Source organism: Salminus brasiliensis, chromosome 12 (genome assembly GCF_030463535.1).
Source record: "Salminus brasiliensis chromosome 12, fSalBra1.hap2, whole genome shotgun sequence".
NCBI lineage: Eukaryota > Metazoa > Chordata > Actinopteri > Characiformes > Bryconidae > Salminus > Salminus brasiliensis.
Window position 1 is genome coordinate 27384680 of NC_132889.1, and position 20357 is coordinate 27405036.

At 37.3% G+C, this 20357-nt stretch overlaps 2 protein-coding genes across 3 annotated transcripts; both read left to right on the forward strand.

The window, feature by feature from the left end:
• The first annotated feature begins 5297 nt into the window (after nucleotides 1-5297).
• On the forward strand, nucleotides 5298-15370 carry LOC140574027 (beta-1,4 N-acetylgalactosaminyltransferase 2-like). Its single transcript, XM_072693712.1, has 10 exons — nucleotides 5298-5303; nucleotides 6630-6764; nucleotides 7928-8034; nucleotides 8126-8163; nucleotides 9907-10087; nucleotides 11382-11468; nucleotides 12187-12368; nucleotides 13184-13327; nucleotides 13465-13693; nucleotides 14878-15370. The coding sequence occupies exons 2-10, from the start codon at nucleotides 6631-6633 to the stop codon at nucleotides 15051-15053; spliced, it is 1278 nt and encodes a 425-aa protein (XP_072549813.1). The 5' UTR covers nucleotides 5298-5303; nucleotide 6630; the 3' UTR covers nucleotides 15054-15370.
• On the forward strand, nucleotides 15279-20121 carry gngt2a (guanine nucleotide binding protein (G protein), gamma transducing activity polypeptide 2a). Of its 2 annotated transcripts, XM_072693714.1 has the most exons (3): nucleotides 15279-15298; nucleotides 19328-19403; nucleotides 19996-20121. In XM_072693714.1, exons 1-3 carry the CDS (start codon nucleotides 15279-15281, stop codon nucleotides 20119-20121), a joined length of 222 nt encoding a protein of 73 aa, XP_072549815.1. The 2 variants fall into 2 exon arrangements, with proteins under 2 accessions (XP_072549815.1, XP_072549814.1); XM_072693713.1 differs by lacking the exon at nucleotides 15279-15298 and having other exon boundaries at nucleotides 19320-19403.
• The last annotated feature ends 236 nt before the right edge of the window (nucleotides 20122-20357 follow it).

Sequence of the window (20357 nt, forward strand, 5' to 3'; positions counted from 1 at the left end):
AGAGGAAATAGTCGAGCAACAGCGTCCAGAGAAGTAAGCGAGAAAAATAGAGAAGTGGAGCACGACTAAGCTTTTGCTGAAGAAAGGACCGACTCGTTTGTCCTGTAATAGGAAATGAGGATGCAGGTCCCTAGGAGTGAGGTTAAAATCATGAATTAGCTAGCACTTTAATCACAGACCTGGGTTCACTCCGGATCAGTTAAGCTCTAAGAGCATTTTTAAACTTGGTGGAGATCCAGTAAGTGGTTAAATTATATAAATAAATCTATATATTTTATATAATTTATAAAAATATTTATAAATAAAGCTGTTTAACGTCACCATTTAGGCCACTGCATTAAAGAACGTAAGTGTAATAATGGTTGATAGTTTCTAGTGATTGGTGCTGGTTATTTACAGTGTGTTTATCTAACGTTTTCAGTAGAAGCCAATCTATGATTAAAAAATCAACCTTACCCTCATCATCGCCATCATCCTGTACATCCGCTGGTTTACAGTGTCCCTAATTATTTTCATATTCAGAAGTCCTTGCCTTGATTCACGGATGTCAGGGTTGCAAAACGTGTCACGTATGTCAGTGACAGGTGTATTTGCAAACAGCAGGGGTGGTGCTAGTGGTTAATAATCTGTAAAAGCAGAGTACGGGTCTTCCCAGTTGTGTCTTGCCTGTCCCCTTTTGATCCTCCTGTTAGTTGACATTTTCCAGCCCCTCAGGACTCTTGTATGTGGATACTCTTGTGGTGAGATGGAGTAGTCAGCCTGGGAGCTGTTCAGATCTTATGGGAACTTATCCATCTAGGCCCGGACAAACAGGTAAGGTAGTTTAATTGTGTTTTTGAACAGCAAGTTTAGAAAAGCCAAGATTGACGATGATCTACTTATCAAGGATTTTTTACAATTATAATTACATGAACTTCTGTTCTTTGAACTTCTCTAAGTGCTAAATTATTTTAGCAGTACATGCTCAGAACTTTGACTTGAGATATTACTTTGTACCGTATTATAATATAATGGCAACATTTGAAGCCAGTGTGCAGCACTGATTGTAAAAAATCTTTTTACAGCTGGAGCATAAAAGGTTCTTGTTTTCAGAGTTAATATATACATCAAAGCTGCTGGTACTGTTAAAATTGCTTGTCAGTTCCTCCCCATTTATGTTCAACACACAGTTTAATGGTGGCCATATGGGGTGCTGTGTGCAATAAAAAGTCAAAGTCCACTTTGTCACTTTATTGCCTGTAGAGGCCAAAAGGGTTCTCTATGGCATGGTGTTGAAAGGAAAATGGACAATAATTAAACCATAACTGCTAGATATTTCCTGTCAATTGAGTCAGTTAAATAAAGTCAGTTGAATAAATTCATATTGATTGTACTATTAATATTATAGTATCAGGAAAAACATGTTTTTTAACAATGAGTTTTTAAATTCAAATATTTTACTACTACTACTGAACAAGGAAATGTGACCTGATTTGGGAGGCAAACATTAAGTAACCCAGATCCTGTTACCGATCCTGTTACCAATAAACCAGTATGAGAGTTTAAATCAAATATAATTTCATATTATATTTGTATAGAAGCTTTTTACAACTGTCCCAAACATTATCTGGAAGATTGTGCCAGAGTTAGAGAGCTTTATAAGAGGCTCTTCCCCCTGCTAAAGCCTTTTGAATTCTGGGATCGAGTTAGAAGCTGCACCGTGTGACCCAAGTAACCATGATGTCCCGTAATAGGAAATGAGGATGCAGGTCCCCAGGAGTGAGCCATTGCAGAGCTTTATACATCAATATAAATGCTTAGAAATGCTTATAAAAGGCTTCATGATTACGAAGATCTAGTATTTAGTGTATTCAAAGTTTTTGAAGTAGTACCTTGCTCAAATTTGTATCAAATGTAAGCCTACATTTCCATCAAAGCACACTGTCCACTGCTGTTTTTTAGGGTTGCAAAATGTGTAATGTAAATTAATTTCTGACCCATATACTGGCTAAAAAGAACAGAGACCTTCCTTTCATTTGCATTTCAGTTTGCATTACAAGCATATAGGGACTGAAGGTTGAAGACTAGAATGGCCGTTTCCCTTTCGAACCTTTCGAGCCAGAAAATTTGCCATGGTTTATCAGCTAACATTGCTAACAAACGCTGGAGTTTGACTTGATGAAAATGAGCCGAAAACAACATAAACATAAACAAGACTGTTTTGACGAATGCTGTATTGCAACGTAAGGGATAGGCTATATCTTAACAATTATTTAAGCACTTTAATGTTTTTGGGCTTGTTTATACAGAGATAAGATTGGTGGCAGTACAGTGATTGTTAGCAGTGTTAACCTTGCATTTCCTGTCCTAAACAAAAGAAGCACATTTCAGATTTTCAACATGACTGAATCTGTTGTCAGTGATAAATTATAATAAATTATTATTTTTTGCTGAACTATTCCTTTAATGCTGGCAATGGTATGTTGCTCAAGAGCTATGGGCTCTGATCTTGTGCCGGTAAATATGAAGTAGAGGAAAAAGCTTTCATACAGCAAAATTCCTATATTTACCTAACGAGGAACAAAACCACACAGCTTTGAATGTACATCACATAATCTTCTATCTAAAGTGTGGCTTTTACAATAAGAATGAAACGTCAAATTTTAAAGCACATCATGCAATGTCAAATTAACTCATTTGTCCATTAATATAGTTGCTTATACAGCACTTATACTGTCCTGTACGTATGCAAATGCAATGTCAGTGAACAGTGTTCTCCTCATAACAGGTGGTGCTGGAGGTTTTACCTGAAGAGAAAGAGTGCTTGGCAGTGAAGCTAGAGGGAGGGTGTGATATAATTGCCGGGTAAGTGTCACTCTTTCTGTTAGTTGACATTTTCCAGCTCTTCGGGATTCTGTAGGTGGATACTCTTGTGGTAAGCGGCAGCAGTCATCCAGGAAGCTGGTCAGAACGTATCTGAACCTATTAATTATAACCTGGGCAAACTCTTCAGAAGATCCTGAAGAACCTGCAACCAGCCACATTTACCATCGGTGAGCTAAAGTCTACGCACACATCGTCTTCTTTAACTGAGGTGAATTGAATGAAGCTCAGCACAGTGTTTATACAGCTTGTGTTTCTAAGGCCACGATGGCTGAAAATCTGTTTATCAGTGTACTTGTTTGTAAATTAATCTTCATCTGAATTTCTCTTAAGCATGAAGAAAAGCTTGAAATGAACAAAGCTTTAAATGTTAAATGAGATTTTGTACTGTACTATAGCAGCATTTGAAGCCAGTGTTGTCCTTATACTTATAACTGGAAGCTGAAAGTATCTTGTCTCGTGATTAGTAGAGTAAAATGTAAAAAAAAAAAAAAAAAAAAAAAAAGGTAGATCCTCAGGTGGTTTTATGGTGAAGTGAAAACATACACCTTGCATGTCTAAGGTGAGAACATGTAGTTTGCCGTGTTCAGCAACCAAATAGATCGCTGTTAGATAATACAATAGATGGCACATCTGGTGACCTGTAATACTGAACCATCCTGTATTTCCATTAGTACAAAAGAACAAATAAAGCACATCGCCACCATGTTTCTTTGTATGTTCGCATGTTGTATTTTTACTTTTAAGACTTAAATAAGCATACAGGACCAGAATTGTAACACTAAATGCACATCGGCATGCAAAATGAGCAGCATGTTTAGTAAAAGACCATCAAAACAAACACTTCAATGGTGTAATAGTGTGATATGTGAGAATGCTTCAGGTATTGTATTATATAGCACTGTTATAGGGAACAGAATTCGACAAGGTAATGCACAATTTTAAACACGCCGTTATGTGTGTGAGCTCATTGCTGTGCAGAAGCAGTGTCGATCGCATGAGCCAGCTAAACGCCGACCTTCCTCAGAGAAGCTACTCGCGAATCTTCAAACCATACAATGCAAAGGATTATGGCTATTCCATGTCCATTTAGTGTAAATTGTGTGTACACTATATGTTACAGTGCATTGTGGGATTGTTACAGTGCACTGCATTGTCACACACCACTACAAAAACTAGCCCACAGTAATGTTCTGTATAGTGAATAGGGCACAGTTCTGGACACAGCTCCTGTGTAATCTGTAATCCTGTGTTGCTGAGCAGTCGTGTAGTGTGCAAACCAGAACCACTAAAAGATTCCCCATTACAGGACAGCTTGAGTAGCGTGAAGAGTACAATGATCAACATTAAATATAATCATCAGGGCTCAGCTTACTTATAGACTGCAACATCCTTAATAAAAAACACAGATAACACAAAAAAGTCGGAATAATGTGGCCATAATTATGTGGACCGTGGTTGTGATTGGGACTCTGAGTAGTGGCTTGCAGGGTTTTTCTTGTTGTCAATTTTATTTGACAATAAAATTTTACAATTGCCATCTACGCAATGTTTTCTGATTGTGTGACGTATGTTTAATGTTCTACTGGTGCTAGGTTCTGTAGAAGTGCTGTGGTTATTGGCCTGGTCGCCAGTGTCTTATTTCTTCTACAATGCCAACACACTTTAGACATGCTCAGAAACAAACAAACAACAAAAACACTCTTTAATGTCGAAGTGAAATTTTTAAAAATATAAAAATATATAATGTAAAATCAGCAATTGCATAAACATTCATGGTCTGCTCTAGACAGATTTACACATGTGCCAAATTCCTTTCAATTCTTAATGGTGGATTTAACTGAACTCCAGGAGATTTTTAGTGATTCAATTTTTTTGTGCTTACCTAAAAACACAGTGCATCCAACAAGAAACGACTCAAGACTAGCACAGCCATTTAACACTGGCCAGAAGATATTGATATATTGAAGTATCACAATATTGTTTTTTACAATATTCTATTGATTCTTAAAATCACAATATTGATTTTTATTAATAGTGTATATGTAGAAATTGGTGGCAGACAGTGGTTCAATTTGTGTTCTGCTCAGTTGCTGCCCACACATACCGGTCACCAACCCTGTTCAGTCTAATGTTGATGTTTGTTTGACCATTGCAGGCCATTTTCCATCATAATGCGATTGCAGTTCCGTTTCTGTTTTGGTCTGATGACTGTTGTCATCTTTCTGATCTTCATCTACTTGAAGATGTCAGCTGACAAGTCAACACCATACCTAAGGTAGTTACATATTTATGGTGTTATAGAAATAAGCTTAGTAATAAATGAGACATTTTTATTGTTTACACTTGTTTAAGTTCCTCTCTCTCTTTTTTAACAGGGTACCTTTTAAAGGGAACAGAAATATTGATTCTTCTGAAAGCTTTACGTTTCCAAATCGAAGGTATTGAACTGATGATTTACAGTCACAATGTGAGGTTGATGAACATGAATTAATATAATTATAAAATGAAGATGCGGGTATTTCAGTCTCAGTTCAGACTACTTGACGATTATAGACAATTAATTGAGGTTATTTTAGCCAATGAGGGAAATACCAGCTCTTAGGACATAGGTTGGCTTAACCTTTTACCTCAATCTCTCAATATTGTTAAAATGAAGATCAAAAATGTGATACAGTGGGTGTCCACATTTTTTCAGATGACTATTTTTGATATTCATATAAATAAAAAAGTACATTCTCCACAGATGTCTGCACATTTTAAAACACAATTACTATTTATTTGCTTCATGCACAAAATACAAAATAGAATTGCTGTAAAATGTATTTTTCCCCCAGTATCAGAATCAGAATCAGAATCAGAATCAGAATCAGAATCTCTTTATTTCACCAAGTATGTTACACATACAAGGAATTTGTCTTGGTGAGAGCAACACGTATGACAAGTAACAAAAAACACAGAACACAGTCTTAAACTAAAGGAAAAATGACACTAAACAATAAATAGGGTAGGGGATAAATTAAAAAAGTAAAAAGTACTAAAGGTAATAAAGAGCTGATATTTACAGAAAGTAAAGAGCTGATATTTACAGAAAAAAACATCTGTACAATAGTGCAAATAGGCAGAGTGCAAAATAGCTGTTCAGTCCAGTTTGGTACAGTTCAGTTGTATGTTTTGAGGTTTACAGTGGGAGGTGTTCACTGTGGTTGAGGAGCGCTACAGCTCTGGGGAAGATGCTGTTAGCATGACGTGTTGTGCTGGTTTTTATGGACCGCAGTCTTCTACCAGAGGGGAGTGTCTGGAAGAGGAGGTGTCCAGGATGTGAGGAGTCAGATGTAATCTTGCCAGCCCGCTTCCTCACCCTGCTGGTGTACATCTGCTGAAGTGATGGCAGGTTACATCCAATGATCCTCTCTGCTGTCCTGATGATGCGCTGGAGTTTGGCTCTTTCTTGTGAGGTGGAGGAACCAAACCAGATAGTTATGGAGGCTGTGATAATGGACTCGATGATCGCTGTGTAGAACTGGATCATCAGGGTCTGTGGCAGGTTGAATTTCTTGAGCTGTCTCAAAAAGAAGAACTATGTATGTTAAATGAAGCCCAATAAAAAGAAAGTGTGTATTAAAATGTGCAGAAATGCCATAATTGTTAAAAAAAGATTTTCTTAAACCTAATATGAAATATGACATATTCTTTTGATGTTATTGAATAATGCAAATTGCAGATAAATCTCTTAAGCAGAACTGTTCCTTGTTTTCTGTTGACAGCATGAGGCTGTTTCTGAGTCTAAGTCGCTCCTCATGCCTCTGCGAAGGGGTTGAACTCACCAGTCAGGTTCTAAAGGACAAACTTCAGGTGGTGGAGGAGCGCCGAGCCAAGGAATTCAACCAACATCAGATAAGGTTATTTTTAGTCACAATACAACCACTTAACCTTAATCTACCTGGAGGATCAGATTTCCTCAGTCCTCAGTTATCCTTGTTTTCCATACTGAATTATAAGCATTAGGATGTGAGCATCTGTGAAGATTAAGGGTATAAATGATACTGATAATGTGGATTCCTGATTGGTCAAAGGCTAAAGTTAGATGGTGTTTGGTAGTGCCTTGTCATGTATTATTTAGGGGAATACATACACCATAGCTGGAATGGTTGATTACCATGAACAGTATTTGCAGCATGTTTTTCTGAACAGAGAAGCCATTGACATCAAACTTCTAATAGATGCCAGTAGGCAGGTACTGAAGCAGCACAAGTGTTCATATTTAAGTATGTAAAATAAAAGTGCTTCAAATGGTTCTCTAAAGCAAAGCAATAGATCAACAATAGTTTAGAGATGTGTGGGTGTGAAGCAGCTTTTGAAGGTCTAAAGAACCTTCACTCGATTTAGGTTCTTCACATATGGAACCAAACATGTGGCATAACCCAAAGAACCATTTAACCCTGTGGCATAACCCAAAGAACCATTTAACCCTGTGGCATCACCCAAAGAACCATTTAAAGCACCTTTATTTTGAAAGTGCAAGTTCAGGGAACTGTGGCAAAATGATTGTTGATGGCAGTCAACTGCATGCTACAGATGTGACAAATGAGGAGATTAGACTGAAATTGATTGGATTATACACCGATCAGCCATAGCGTTAGCACCACCTGTCTAGTATTAGGTAGGTCCCCTTGTGTCGCCACAACAGATCTGAGAAAAAAAACCCTACAAGGCCGACCTGACGTTTAGAAGATCACAATTCTGCCCATTGTTCCTGCATGTAACCCAACACCTTCAGGAACTGACTGTTCACTTGCTGCATAATATAACCCACCCCTTGACAGATGCCACTGTAGATGAAAATAATCGATGCATTTCACTTCACCTGTCAGTGGTGCTAATATAATGGCTGACTTGTGTTTTCAAGATCAGGTTTGGCTATTCTTATATTTCCATTATATACAGCTGTCTAGCAGCAGTGCTCTAACCCTACCTGGTAGGACCGTATCAGATTTCAGGTGTTTTTAGATCTACTGTGAGATATTCATTCTGTCAACGTGTTTTGTTTATTTATTTTTTTTAGGACAAAAACTAATTCGGATAGGATCATTCTTGCTTTGCCCAACTCCCCTCTCCAATATCCGATTCATGGATTCACAGTTGCTCCCATGAAGAAAAGCTTGATACCAGGTATGGCGTAGCTACTTGCTTGGGTGTTTTATGTGCTTCATCTTATGAGGGATGGCCTCTGGGTTTGTGGTAAACATTATTTTTCTTGCAGGTTTAGCTTTACATGCAGGCAAGAGAGAGCAGTATAAGGTATGATTCTACAAAACGCTGTCTATTGGAACAGAAAGCATGGGAGAAGCTTTTCACTGTTCACTGAAGGTGGAGGGCCTGTCACTTTTTCCACTGGTAATTCTCTATTTCTCTGACATCTGTTTTCTTTCTTTTGGTGCTTTACCACTTTATAAATCAGTGAAAATGGGCAGTTTCTTGTTTAGCTCAGAAGTGGTGTCCAAGATTTGCTTCTTTAGTTTTGCACTGGAACTACAAGGCCAATGTTGATAACAAGTAATTAAGGTCCATGACCTGTGGTTGGATTGACTGTTACAGACAATTCTAATAAAATAAAGTGAGCACTTTGCTAAAGGACAGCGCTCACAAGGCTGAATAAGAACTACCTAGGCTTTCCATAACAAATGCCACAAATCTATCTAAACAACAAGGCCTACTCCAAACATCAGTCAGCTTTAACACTTTATATGCAGGCAAATCATATGAGATTCATGTCAGTCCTGTCCACATTGTTATTTGCAAATGATCAGATCGGATTTGCCTGTCCGGACATTTGCACAGGCTGCTGAGATAACATGTCAGTAACTACTTAGGGAAGCCTTTGCCTACTAGCAACCCATAGACATACTGTATATGCATACAGCCAAACTGGCTGTTGGATGCATTGCTGCCATATTGGTCCAGCAGACAACTTTGCATATTTCTTATGTTTCTCAAAAAATCTACTAGAAACATTTGCCTGATTTATTGTACAGTCCAAACCAAATCTCAGGGAATTCCCTTTAACAAGTAAGACCTATCAATTGTTATACAATATGTATACTCTCCACTGTCTTTCACATTTCTGTTGGGTGACTTTATGCCATTCATAGTCTGCAAATTCAGGTAATTCAGCTTTGTTTGAGGAAATGCCTGGAATAAAATGGCTGCCATATACATAGAACTTTAAGAAAAAAAAGCAATGTGTCTCAGAGTTGGCTCCTCATTCTGGAGATTTGTGATGGTTGTGTATTTTATATTGTTTCTATATTTAATTTAATTTTAAATGAAGAATCTCTAAAGTTAACAAGATCGGATTCATAGTTTTAAGAACTCCAACAAATGAAAAGCCCTGCTTGTAAGCTCTAGTGCAAAACTAGATGGAAAAACTAAACATTACAATCAGGGGATTGTTTGGCTGAATTGTTTTATTATGCAAATCTCCTTAAAGTGCCCATATATTACATTTTTATTTTTCCATGAGATTTGCTTGTTTTATGTTATGTTTTTTTTAAGCAGGGGTGGTGATGGGGTGGGGGTGGGGGGTATGTAATCACAAAAAACAACTATATATTCAGACTGTTTTTGCAGGTTAGTTTCCATGTGTGGACTGCATGGACTGAGGAGTGAAAAATATATTGAAACAGTGTTTACAGAAGGAAGTTCAGTGTTTTTTGGCTTCAATACTTGGACATATAACACTAGTCCCGGCTAAATGCTATTTTAAATACTTTTACTTGCTGGCTTTGTAAGTGACAGATTATTAATGCTGGCTCCATTACCGCACTGTAGATTAGACACAACACCTTCTCCTACAGTACATAGTGACATGGTGACAGGATCATTCTCTGATTGTGTTCCATGCCTTTGTTTTAAGACGGTGGAGGTGAAACACAAGAATTAAAAACAAAATAAGAAAAAAATCAAATCAACTAGCATGTGCTCAGCCTGCCACCTATTAGTCTTTAACTGAACCTTCTTTCTGTCTACCTGCTGTGCTGCCAGGTGTCCCTGAGTGTACAGAAGGGTGTGCTTTCAGTAAACAATGACTTGGAGGAAGCAAAAGTTGAGGGGCAGGACCAAACCAAATTAACTATCTCCTCAACCCACCTCAAATCCCTCAACCATCAGCTGAACAGGGTGGTGTATACCAGCACTGTCTACAACATAAGGACAAGTGACATGGGTAATGCAAGAAAGCTTTTTTTATGTGAAAAATACAAAATACAAGCAGACATGTACTGTTACAGAGCATCACTACAATCTCTGCAAAAAAAAGGATTCTATGTATATATCGTCACTGTCCAATGAAAAACATATATCTATTAAATGAAAAATGAAAAAATGAAAAAAAAAAGGCAAAAATGTTTGAACTTTGAATGGAAGTCAATGTAAAATAAGAACTTATTCCAAGTAAGTAATCAAGAGCATTGCTATTAATGGAGATGCATATTTTTAATTGGAGAGCAGTGACATACATATATAGAAACAGTGCTGTTGGACACAGTGTTAAAGAAAAAAAAAACAATAAATATAACTAAACAATGACTTAAGTACTAAAATGCATTGTAGTCAAAATACTAAGAGGAAAACTAAAACTTGGTTAAAAAAAACCCAAAAAAACCCTGTATCTCCAAAATGCCAACATTACAAGAGAACCAAACCTTCTTAACCTTCTTAGTGGAAGTCAGTGTAAAAAGATGTTTTAGGTCATTTTGAAGTATTTCTATTGGTCCATTTATCATGACATATTTAGAAGGTGAATATGACTAAGGAATAGAAATATATAATGTCTGGAGAAATTGTGGAGGGTGAGCAACCAGTCTGAGGCAGGAAACAGTAGCTGGAGAGGTGAGCAGCTGGTCTGAAGCAGGTAGCAGGAGAGCCTGAAGAATGACATCAGATAACACATCAGATAAGCTTTGTGATGCTTTTTTTGAGGCAGGCTGCAAATAGACATGTGAATACAGACATATGACAATAGAGAGCAAACATGAGGACTGATGTCTACAAAGCTTGGGTGTAGGACTGCCTTTAAGAGCAAAATAAACAAATGACTGCAAAAAGGTAGAAATGGACAGGGCTTGAGGGAGAATTTATTTAAAAAACTTCATGCACAAGGACACTATTATTATAGTGCTGATATTTATTTTAATATTTAAAAGGCATTTTACAGGAATATTTAATATGTGTATTATGGATCATATTTCTATTAGATGGGGCATCTAAGCCTAAACCAGGAGTTGGGAATTCCAGTCCAAGAGGGCCATATTTCTGTACAGTTTGAGGATTTTCCACCTCAAGATATCACACCTGATTTGACCTATCAGCTAATGACTATGTTTAGCTGCTGTGCTAGAGCAGGAAAATCACCACACTCAGCTGGACTCTGGACCTCAGTTCCTCACCCCTGGCCTCTATCTAGCCATATATCCATCTGTCTAACTGTGTACTAACCAATTAATGATCTTATTCCTCAGTTCACTTCTCTTTTGAGGAGTACAATGCAATATTCCCCATTACAATCAGCAGACCTTCAGTACCTCTTCTCTACGATCCTGGAGAAGGTGAGTACACAGAAGTCCATTGTTAAATCCTATACTGAAGCTTTCAACAGAGAGCAGGTACAACACACAGGCCATCCTGGAGTCAATGTTTGCTCAGAGCACGCCATACATACACAAGTATGATATATTGTTGTCTCTAGGAGCCGGATTGCTAAGCAGGCCCACACACATATTTCTGGTACTGTTTGAGCTGCCATCTGTCTCAGCCCAAAGTGCCACACAGCCACACAGTGAACAAGTCAGGTGCATTAAAGTTAGTACTGATCCAATTTAGATAAGATATTCTAGGCTGCTATTCATTTTAAAATGCTGCAGTAAATTCCATTCATTTTTTAGGATGTACATGATTATGTACATGTAGGTTTTAATATATTTAATATTGACTTACTGTATGATCCGAATGTAATTGGATGACCTAGTGATTTGGATGTCAGTTAATTCACTGCCATTACTTTAATATAAGTACAACAATTCATCAGTGGTGTCTGTGCAGCAGTTACACTCTGACATTAACTTTTGCAATCCTTTGGACTATACTATTAAATGCTGCCTTATGCTGTCAAGTGTAAACCAGGCTTAAACCAGGCGATGCGGGTGATTTAGGCTCTTAGAGCCCCGTAATGGCTAGGCCTGTAAAAGCCTCACTGTATAATACTGAAATAAATATTATTGCTATGATTAACAATTTAAGGACCCCATATGCTTTTTTTCTCTGTAGATATCAACTCCCTGGTGACCATAGCAACTAAGACTTTTCTCAGGTATGCTGAGTTAAAGGTTCTTATCAGCAGCATCCGCCAGTTTTATCCAGACATTAAGATCATCATTGCTGATGACAGCCTGAAGCCAGAAAATGTGTCTGGAAAGAACATCGAACATTACATCATGCCTCCTGCTCAGGTAGACGCACCTGCTGTTTGTCTGGATTATAATGATCGTTATTGTTATATTCAAACATATGGTTGTACAGGAAAAAAATAGTCAAGAAGATCCAATAAGGTTCGAAAAAAAATACTTTTAAAATTATTAATAATTCAGTAAAAGTGGTTTTGCAGAAAAAGTCAGAATGTTGATATTTAGGGGTAAAAAAAACAGTTATAAGAACCCAGGTTTGGTTGCTGACTTCTCTGTGACTCTGATTTCTCCAGCCACTGTATGAATTTGTTCAGTTCCCTCAGCAGCTCTCATGATTTACTCCAGTGAGGGATTGATTAGGAAGACTAGGTATTAGATGGTGACTGTAAATACTGGCCTTTCTTGAGAAGAAGTTTGGAAATGATTAGGTTAATACACACATCAGATTACAGTGAACTGTGTATTTGCTTATTTATGTGTAATCAAAGACTTTGACTATTGACACTGTGACACAAAAACTTTGTTTCATCCATTTGTTTTTTATAACATTTTGAATCGGGCACCTGTCAAAATGTTATGATGAATAGGCCAATAGAAATGCTCTAAAATCTTGCATTGACATCAATTAGTTCAGAGGGTATTTTATTTTATTAAGAGATTAGATGTTTCTGTACATATTAACACACATGTAGACATGCCATATCAAATTAATGATTATATCTTATATATATCTTTAATTATATTATATTATAATTGATGATTTAACTCAAAAGAAAGCATCATAGAGTTGAGCTTGTATTGTAAACATTCAGCTCTTTGTCTGATCAATACATCTAAATGTAAATGTCCCTCTCTCTCAGGGCTGGTTTGCAGGCAGAAACCTGGCCATCTCACAAGTCACCAGCAAGTACTTTTTATGGGTGGACGATGACTACGTCTTCCACGATAAGACAAGAATCGAGAGATTTGTGGAGATTATGGAGGCCGTTCCTGAGCTGGATGTGGTAAGCAATGAGAGTAATAAGAACAACAGAAAGTGTGTATTGAGGAGGAATAGCCCTTTCTTTTAAGTCTTTGTAGTTTTTTTTAATGATTTATGGTTTGATCATGAATGAATTCATTTCCTCATTTCGTTTCTCAGCTTGGTGGAGACGTTGATGGCAATCAGTTCTACTTCAGTCTTACGTATGACGAGGGGGATGAGGATGAAGGTGGCTGCATGCGGCGCATCCACAACAAGGCCCACAGCCCGCTGCCCGGCTTTGATGGTTGTTTTTTAGTAGACGGAGTGGTCAATTTCTTCCTGGCCCGGACAGATGCGGTGCGGAGGGTTGGTTTTGACCCTTTCCTGAAAAGAGTAGCTCACACTGGTGAGAAATCCTTCTCTGCTTTATATCGTTATATACAGTTGTAATGATCCTCTGCAGAGATGTGTAGTCTACTCCATGCTTAGGGTGGGTGATATATTAGATCACGATACTTACAGCCATTTTTACACTATACAAATACTTAAAAAAGCATAGTCAGAAAAGCATATCATCACTTTATTTCTGGCAATTAGTACTTACATGCTGTCAAAACTTCATTAAAAAAATGGATCAATAGAAATGCTCCAAAATGACAAAGAATTCAATCTATTTTTTTTGAGGTTTGGATATTTGAGGCGACGCTCTACCTCTAGTAAACTGTTGACTCAGCAAAAAGTACAGTACACATATAAGCACCAGAGAAGTAGCTCAAATGTTCAGTAGTACTGTTAAAAGTACATTCAACAAACTGTATCTCAGCGCTGATCTGAAGTTTGTTCGGTATTGTTCCTCTCTTTTTAAATCCTTTTGGTCAGAAATAAACTGAAACTGCCCCTTATCTCGTAGTCAATGTAGTCAATCTGCTTAGTTTTACATTGCATCAGATCAGTAAAGCTAATGCAGCTAAGCTAAAAAGTAACAGGAGGTTATATCTCAAATCAGTTCACTCAGTGGCCATGCAATTATTTCCAGTCATACAAAACCAGGCTTCAATATCTTTGATTGGAGAGAGACCAAAATGCTGAAAAACTAAAGGTTAAATGGCTGTTTTAAGAGCATGTTTTGACAACTAGCATGGTGACCCTCCTCTACTTGCAGTGGATGGTCTCCTCATTCATAAAGTTTCTACCTATAGCCACTCAGCTCCATATCTGCATTATCAAATTATCAAAAATCATTATAAAAAATCTGCCTCAAATAGTGTGATATACAACAAACTCATATAGTCTTATGTCTATGTTCCTGTGTGTTAGAAACATTGCTAAAAGTGCAAATAGCAGCCATTTTAAAGCCAGATTTTTCGGCCAGATTTATCTTGAAGACAGCTGGTAGTATCAGAGACAGTTTTCTTAAGATAGTCTTAAAAAAATACATATTTGCAGAAATACCCTGCAATACTCCTTAAAACACTAATTACAATAAACAGTATATGGAAAACCAGCTGTCTCTTAAAGTCAGGTTTAGACACCTCTAGGTATGACATCTAATTAACTTTTACACTTGTCCTTATCCTACTTCTTCCTTAGAGTTCTTCATAGATGGACTTGGAGCTTTGATGGTTGCAACATGCAATGGACTCTCAGTCGGCCATCAGAGGAGAAACTGGATATCTTTGTATAGTAAATACAGGTACCTAAATGATGAGAAGGGGAAACTGGCCCATCATTTTTTTAAGAACCACCTCAAGTGCATCAAGTACTGAAGCAGCTTCCAGGGGCTTTCCGGAGGTTCTCTCAACAAGCTGTGGCCCCATGTCTGTATGTTCTTTTGACATATTTATTACCCTAATTGGATCAACAGAATACCATAGCCTTTCACAATGACCCCGATGGTGGCAGCTCCAGGTAGCTGCGGCACTGCGATCTGACCTGGCTCCAAAAAGGAATGACAAGTGACACACTGACTGGTTTATTGTTATGGCCAAAACATGCCCATAATTAATTCAGAGACTGAGTAAACGGCTTTTGCGCATTTCGAGCAGCACAAGGTGTACTTTTCCTGTTGGTACGATAGCAAAGACACACACACTAATATTTATTTGAAAGATATTTAATGTTGTTTACATGCAAAAACACATTTTACTGCTGTTTGATGTTTATGGAATAATCCTTACATTACTTTTTGTTATTGTATGCTTTGCCCTATATGTGTTACTTGGAAATCACAAGTCTCAGTCTGTTGTGGTTGAAAACTGTTAACATACATTTCTTGGTGGGAGAAGTGTTTATTCTAATTACTATTAAACTTTGGTGTATTATATCATATTATATTTTGTTGCTGCCTTATGTGGTTAAAAATAATAATATATATTATATATATTTTTGCATACTGTAATGTAGCCTATAACTCTAGAGAATATATAGCTTATTTATAGAGTATTAAGTTATTCTCTCAGCAGGTTCTTTTGCTGGTTTCAAGCATTACTTTTATTAAGATTTTCTTAAAAATGTTTGAAATCTTACAGCAATCTCATACTAGGAAGTATTTCTTATGATCAGTTTGTTCCAAAAACGTTTAAACACTACTTTCATAAATGTTCTTTTTTTTAAGAATGTTGCTAGAAGAACTACATACATGTACAAGTTACATCAGTGCTGCACAATGATCAATACAACCTTCAAGTCAGCTACTATTTGTTTCATACAGACTTAAAAATTAAACATGCTACTAATGGTTATTTAAATGATGCCATGGACGAATCACTTTTGGTTCCATTAAGAACTAAGTTTGTCACAGAAATGCGTGAGTGTGAAGAACCTTTAAAAGACCCCCAAAACTTTCTTTTGCTGTAAAGGTTCTTTATCAATTGAAAGGTCACATTCTTATTATACAAATGTTTCTTTATAGCATCGCACAAAAATCATTTTGTAGCACCTTTATTTTTTAGAATGTACTCTTCACATGTTTATACATATTTAAGGAATATGTCTGAAGGTCTGAACTCAAAATTGAGGCAATCTAAGGTAAAAAGTGGGATTCAGCATAGATTTACTATGCATTTTATAGTGAAATTCAATTCACAGAGGGAGAGGGACAGGATTCTGTCCTTAATCTCTGGGATTAAGAAAGTCCAAACCCTAAAATGAGATTAGAGGAGGTGACGCATTTAAGCCAAGATACTGGCCTCTGCAATAATTGGGCCATTCGGATGTTACCTTTTATTTAAACCAAACTAAAGAGTAGTTAAAAAACAAACCGCTTCAGAACAAGAAATAATTTTGAAGAAAAAGACTCCCAATGTTACCTTAATAACCTTTTTAACTTTTGTGCGTTATTTTAAGATAGACCTTAAACACTGGGAAGCACTGCTACTTACCCCCTTAGCACTAAAGATAGTGAGGACAAGCTATTTTAAACGGTTCCAAAGCAGCCGCCTGTTTCCTGCCCCCTGCCTGGCTCGCCTATCCCAGCACTGATGAGTGCAGCAGAGGATCAGATCGGAGGGGCTGAAGGATTTACAAGCAGCATTTAAGGGGTGGGATCTGACTGTACTGTCTAGCCATCTAATAAGATGATAGATCATAGGTTACTATAGTTATTACTTACTTTCACATCTATTAGAGATCACATGGAAAAACAAGTGAATGTGAGCATTGATGGCACTCATTTCAGGATATCATTGCCATCATAGCAAATACCCTAATTTCTCTAAAACAGTAGTTTTACTGAAAAAACATGCCTGTGATTAAATACAAGCTATATCAATGCTATACCATAATCAGTACAATCTTTATTAGAGAAAGTGAGTAAGTACAGTGTTTGCATTATGTCAACTGCATCTATGGGTCAGTTGCCTTCTGCATACATTTACTGTGCATTTTATAGTAAAATTCTCAAAGGATGAAGGACAGAATTCAGTCCCTAATTTTCTTGGATTAAGAAAGTCCAAACCCTGAAATGAGATTAGAGGAGGTGACGCATTTAAGACAAGAAACTGGTTTAGTTTATCCGCAAAAAAAAAGACCTAAACTGTCACGTTCAGCTGACAGGAAATTGGTTTGGATGGTAAGGAACAACCCGAGAACCACCAAGCTACAGGCCTGCCACGAACCGGTAATGCTGGAACACCAGTGTCACTGTGTGCAGTCAGGCTGGCAGTCATCCATGGACTAACATGGATATCATCAATAAAAAAACAACACCTAAAACAACACCTTCAAGCTTGAATAACACTTGCAGCTGACAACATGTACAAAGAAAAAACCTGCTAGAGGAAGGTTTTATGGTCAGGTGAGACAAAGATTGAGTTGTTTGACCAAAATGACCAGAGGAACATTTAGAGGAGTAACAGTGAGACATCTAACCCCAGGAACACTCTACCAGCTGTGAAGCAAGGTGGTGCTAGGGATTTTAAAGATATATATAAGATATAAGCAGATCTTGGACACAACAGTGTGTTTCAACAGGACAATGACCCCAAACACACACCAATGGTGGTTGTGGAATTGATAAAGCAGGCTATTATTAAGCTTCTGGAAATTCCTTCCCAAAGTCCTGACCTCAACCCTATTACAAATATGTAGATTGCACTTAAAAGTCATGTTTGTGCCAAACCAATCCATTTAAATGAACTCCACCAATTCTGCTAAAAAGAGTGGTCAAATATCCAGCCAGAATTCTGCCAGAAGATTGTTGATGGTGACCAAAGACATCTGGCTATTTGTGCTATATGTATGTTTTTGACCCTGTATGTGCACTTGGGTCACGTCCAGGCCACATGATCCTTGCCCCCACTAACTCTAGATTAATAGGTCATGGCTTTAATCTACGAGATTTCCTAAAGCTGGATGAAGTCTTGCCAGTCCCCACAGGTAGAGGAGGAGTCTTTTCAGGTGTCCTAAGGTTGTGGATGAACAGGCGAAAGTGAGATGCAAAGAAAAACAGGCCTTGAGAACACAGTTGAGCCTTGAGGAACTCCGCTGCCCTGATTCCATTATTTGACCTCCTTAATTACTGAGGTGGCTTAACCTAATCAGATCGGGGTGGTTGGGGATGTTTGTTGGGGATCAGTCTCCACCCTGTACCACCCCTTACCATCTGGTGGTGATCTTGAAGAGGCGAAGACTTAGGATAGGAGTGCTCAGTCCGTCTCCAGAAGTCCTCTCGCATGGTCGCTTAAAAGACTAGCTGTTCTCTCCATCGTCTGCCCCCCCACTCCAGTAGGTAAGTGCAGCACCTGACGATGATATGGACGCCATAGATATAAGCCACTAGATCAGCAGACAGTCTTAAAAGATTGTTCCTTTGTGTGTGTTTCTTTTTTCTTTTTGTGAAGTAGAACTCAGAATGAACTGCAGGCCAGAGGCAGCAATGGGTTGCAAAAAAAATGACAGCTAAAATGTGTTAATAATTGAACTTAATAATTGAATGTGAAATACATACAATACAATACAATACATAACATAACTGCCAAATGTAGCCTGAAATACAAAATTGTACTGACAAACACTCGAAATAAAGTTGCTGCAAATAGTTCCTTGAGTGATATAGAAGAGATGTATAGGTGAAGAATTATGACCATTTTAAAGTTAATGTTCTCTTTTACAAAATGGTTTTATGTATTGCTATATATATATATATATATATATATATATATATATATATATATATATATATATATATATATGACTACAATATAATTTATTCATGTGGGAATGACATACACATTTGTGACAACTGACTTCAAAACATCACCTTTGATTCTTGTATATAATTCTAAATATTCCCATGATATTAACAAGCAAAATTATGGCAGCAACTGGAACAGATAAAGATGTTTAGGGGCACCCTGTCTGTCCAGATTGTTTAAGGGGTAGAAATGGTCTCTATAATCAATTTCTTAGAACTCATCATGGCTATTTATCATCAAGAACTCATCAAGACTATACTATATTATCTCTGATCTATCAATTAATTGTGAATGTCCTATTAAAAGAGAAACCACTTTCTCCTGCCATTCCAGGGCAAGATGGCGCGGGATATGTCCGATAAGGACATCCTGAAAATGGAGATTGATCAGCTTCAAAAAGAGGCGAAGACCGCGAGAGAGCCGGTGAGTTTCCGCATGCAGAAAAGCAAGAAAAGAGAAAGCAGAAGGTTATAGCTTCCGCTTCAGCCATCAATATCTATATTCATTATAATATATAGAATTTATATATGAATTATTGTTCTTATTGTAGACGGATCTTAGACCATTGTGTTTCTCCCAGGGTTTTGTTTTTCCTACGTTTTTTTTTAACATTTTCTAACTATTTTAGATTATTTTAGTTCTGTATTTACCTGTTTATGCAATTTTTTATAATTATTTTTCATTTAAAAATCATTATATTTTCTTGTTTTCTTGTTTATTATTATTTATTATAATTGTATTTTTTACTATTATTAAATCTTTCTTTTATATTTTCTGGAAACTTTGTTTAACCAATCTTAACTGGCTTACATAAAGAATGATGATGATGATGTTGAATACCTTAGTATTGTTGAAGTAAGTTGGCAAAAGACTTTTTTGCACTTTACTATAAACAAGTTAAATAATTAACCATTTCCCTCATATCTTAGCAAACAACTCTTTGTAACCATGCCTTGTTGCTAATGGCATGATGTTATTCCTGATCTTTCTCTCTCTCCCACTCTCTCCTCTGAAGGTATCTAAAACAGCGAAGGAGCTGTGTGATTTTGTTGAAGCTCAGTCGGCTGAAGATCCTCTTATTAAAGGAGTGCCTGAGGACAAGAACCCATTCAAGGAGAAGGGAGGCTGTATAATAACCTAGCCCAGGCTCTGTGCTGGCTCTGTGAATACAAAATATGGGGACTGTTTTTTTGCATCAACCTTCCATCACAAAGACCCCAAAGTCTGCTTCAACTACATGCTTCTCCCCTCTGCACCTGTCAGTCAGAGGATCAGTCGTACAGATCCTACAGATAAGATAAACAGTTAATACTGTGTAAGGCCACTTCAGAGTGCTAGAATGTAAATAAAAGGATGTATGCTGTAACACAGGTGTTT

Excerpts from the sequence above, each read along its gene's own strand:
- LOC140574027 (XM_072693712.1), top strand. The coding sequence starts at position 6,631 with ATGAGGCTGTTTCTGAGTCTAAGTCGCTCCTCATGCCTCTGCGAAGGG. Across the intron at positions 6,765-7,927 it reads TTCAACCAACATCAGATAAG|GACAAAAACTAATTCGGATA; the intron begins GTTATTTTTAGT and ends TATTTTTTTTAG. Across the intron at positions 12,369-13,183 it reads ACATCATGCCTCCTGCTCAG|GGCTGGTTTGCAGGCAGAAA; the intron begins GTAGACGCACCT and ends CCTCTCTCTCAG.
- gngt2a (XM_072693714.1), top strand. The coding sequence starts at position 15,279 with ATGCCCATAATTAATTCAGA. Across the intron at positions 15,299-19,327 it reads ATGCCCATAATTAATTCAGA|GGATATGTCCGATAAGGACA; the intron begins GACTGAGTAAAC and ends CAAGATGGCGCG. Across the intron at positions 19,404-19,995 it reads CGAAGACCGCGAGAGAGCCG|GTATCTAAAACAGCGAAGGA; the intron begins GTGAGTTTCCGC and ends TCTCCTCTGAAG.